This window comes from Quercus suber, unplaced genomic scaffold (assembly GCF_002906115.3).
Source record: "Quercus suber isolate HL8 unplaced genomic scaffold, Cork oak 2.0 scaffold_481, whole genome shotgun sequence".
In the NCBI taxonomy this organism is placed as follows: domain Eukaryota; kingdom Viridiplantae; phylum Streptophyta; class Magnoliopsida; order Fagales; family Fagaceae; genus Quercus; species Quercus suber.
The window spans coordinates 466836-470060 of NW_027069932.1; the positions used below are offsets into that span (position 1 = coordinate 466836).

General features: G+C 38.1%; 1 protein-coding gene across 1 annotated transcript; it reads left to right on the plus strand.

Annotated features, from left to right (window-relative positions):
- Positions 1 to 1638: 1638 nt before the first annotated feature.
- LOC136063051 (uncharacterized) lies at positions 1639 to 2793 on the plus strand. Its single transcript, XM_065762936.1, has 3 exons — positions 1639 to 1972; positions 2075 to 2253; positions 2359 to 2793. The coding sequence occupies exons 1-3, from the start codon at positions 1639 to 1641 to the stop codon at positions 2791 to 2793; spliced, it is 948 nt and encodes a 315-aa protein (XP_065619008.1).
- Positions 2794 to 3225: the final 432 nt, after the last annotated feature.

Here is a 3225-nt window from a genome sequence, read left to right on the forward strand (position 1 = left end):
CATTATATACACATTTATATAAGATGATGAATCTACTTAAGAGAAAATATCTATAATGACTAGTAATATTATGAGGATTATGGGGAATATTTAGAACTAAGTATTGTGATTAAATTACAACATATTGGGAATTTGTTTTTGTTAGTGTAAATATTGTGATTAAATTATTTGCTAAGTTTTTTTTTTTGAAATTAATATTGTGATTATTGGGAATATTTAGTATCAAATATTGTGATTAATTATGTTATTACAACTGTGGGGGGAGGAAAACCCAACCCAACTTATTGGGCCCAAGGCCCTGAATGAGGAACACTCTTCGTCCGAGGAGGTGTGACCTTCAGTCAGGCCCACGTCAAAAGGGAATGCCTTGAGACGAGCACGTGTGCCATCCGAGGAGGTAATCATGTGCCCGAGTAGTCCAACATCCTCGGATCCGAAGAGGTTTGACCCAACACAAGCAGGGGAGGTTCAAATGATCTGTTTGACAAGTGTCTAGAGGGAGAGGAACCTCGGACACACATGAAGATAACGAGAATAGAGAAATATCAAGGAGGCATACTTCAACCACCACATTTAATGCACTGCACCTACCTTCCTGGCCGCATTTATGTGGATAAGACCCCTGAACGGTGCTTTCTCAACTACCGCCACTCACATACGGCTAAAAGTGGGGTGATGGGACTTGCACTCAAATGGGTGCCTGGATGATGAACAAGTGGACGGAGGAGATGTAAGAGGGCAGCGCTATATAAAGGAAGAAAGGGAGAAAAGAAGGGGGAGGCGAAAAAGGAAAATAGAGGTATTTGATTATTGTAGCTCCAGGAATTGTAATCCGAGATTATCAATGAAAAGCACCTCTTCGGACAGAGCACTCATATTAGTCCAAGAACACATTAATTCAAATCCTCCCATTGGTGTTGCCGTTTAATACTGTTATTTTCATTATTAGCCTAGCCCCTTTCACCCACTCTCTACAAAATTTATTGTTTTGGGCTCGGTGGGCTCCTGATCCATACTTCCTTGGGCATGGGCCGCAAAAACTGACCCTACAACAACATATGGGAATATTTGTTTTGTTTGTTAGTGTAAAAATTGTGATAATATGCTAAGTTTTTAAAAAAAAATTACTATTGTGATTAATTATTGGGAATATTTAGTACTAAATATTGTGATCAATTGTTACGAATATTTAGTACTTTTAGGTGTTTATCATGGATATGAAATGGATTATGAGTTTGATACCTAAGATAGTATTTGTAACAGTGATTTCAATGGATAATTGGTTGGTATATAATATTTTTTTTCATCATAATTTATTTGAATGGGTTTTGAAAGTCATGCCCCTAGAATGATTTGGAATTTTTAAAGAATATGAATTTGGTAATGACTATTTTTGTAAGATTACTAAAAGTGAGTATATGCAAATTTTGTTGAGGTTAGTATTGTTGGCATTTCATACGCAAAGTTTTGTGATTGATGTTGATTAAGTGTTATAAATTTGTAACTAACACAATTGCACTTGATGATCTATAGGTTGAAATGATCCTTATAAATATATACTACGGTAGATCCTTTACCAATACCTACCCTTATGACGGATCCTCATTTCAAGGTCCGGGTATCCAGTGCTACTATATGATGATACACCGTAAGGTAAAGACCCTGAATGAGCTGAAAGTAAAAATTATGAAAGAGTTGCAAGTGAACCCTGCTTTGCATAACATACATATTGCTTTCCGTTCTTCATATGAAGTCCTCAATCAATGCATTAATTACAGATATATGGAGATAACAGAGGACAAACATGTGAAATTCATGTTTAGTAAGATGCAAAAATGGGAACAAGCAGCAGATTTTGAGTTGTACGTCACTTTGGAGCCGCGTGCGGAAGTCGGCGTAGAGGAAGAAATTGTACAAACAACTACATCTCTACAATTTGCAGTTCTAAATGATCGATGCACCACATTGGGAGGCTATACACCCCATTTTCAAGAGACACCAGCAACAATTGAGAGCGAACTTGGAAATAGATATGAAGATCAATTTTGTACACATTGAGGTGAATCCTTTACAGTTCCAGTAGTTGAAGATAAAGATGAAGACTGTTTTGGGGAAGATCCTAACGATAGAGATGAGTACGAAGAGAGGATTGATAATGGTGACTTTGACAGGGGTGTTGATGATCATGAAATTTCTCCAATTCCTGATGTTGATGATATGGCTGAATGTGATGAAGATGATATGGACGCTAATGTCAGAGTTCAGCATGTCACAAATACGACCCTTGTTTATGAATCTCCTGCCTCATCATTTTATGAAAATACTTGAGAAAATATAGTTGATCCTGAAGTTGTTCAGCATGCAATTGGTTTTTCTTGGAATGCGGACATGAATTTTGCGAAATGGTTGATTTTTGCGAGTAAAGAGGCGGTGAAACATGCATTAACAATTTACGCTGCAAAGCCTAATAGAAACAGTATCACTAGTAGGTCGACTAAAAGTAGACTGTCTGTGAAATGCGTTGATGAGTCATGCATATGGTACGTTGGGGCAGTCCAGAAGCCTGAACATGATCTATGGATGGTCACATCTTATAGGGGTCCTCACAGTTGTATACCCCTTGCCACGGCCCTTGATGGTAGAATGATGAACTATAATTTTCTTGCAGCAGAATTTGTTCCATTGTTGGAAGAAAAACACACAGCAACAATTTATCACCTCAGAGATTTCACTAAAGGGAAGTATTATGGGCATAAGCTTTCTTACTATAAGATATGGGATGCGAAACAATGAGCTATTACAAAAATATTTGGGGATTGGGAAGAGTCTTACCAAAGGTTGAGAAAGTTATTGTTGGCATACTTGGATCAAGAACCTGGCACCCGGTTCTGATGTCACACCATACCCAGGGACGAGTTTGGTGATACAATATTGCGCTATATATTTTGGGCTTTCGCTCTATGAATCGAAGGATTTAGATATTGTAAGCCAGTAATCAGTATTGATGGGACCCATTTGTATGATAAATATCGAGGGGTGTTATTGATTGCAATGGCCACCGATGCCAACAATAAGGTTTTGCCTCTCGCCTTTGCCGTCGTGGGCAAAGAGTCAGGGCCTAGTTGGAGGTGGTTTTTAGAATGCCTTAGGACTGCACTGGGGGATGTGATAGTAAATAAGAACATCTGTGTAATTTTTGACTGACATATGGGTATTCAAAATGCA

Bases quoted from the DNA above. Each gene is read 5' to 3' on its own strand.
- LOC136063051 (XM_065762936.1), top strand. From the start codon at position 1,639: ATGATACACCGTAAGGTAAAGACCCTGAATGAGCTGAAAGTAAAAATT. The intron at 1,973-2,074 runs GCTATACACCCC...AATCCTTTACAG, and splicing joins TCGATGCACCACATTGGGAG to TTCCAGTAGTTGAAGATAAA. The intron at 2,254-2,358 runs GTCAGAGTTCAG...GAAGTTGTTCAG, and splicing joins AAGATGATATGGACGCTAAT to CATGCAATTGGTTTTTCTTG.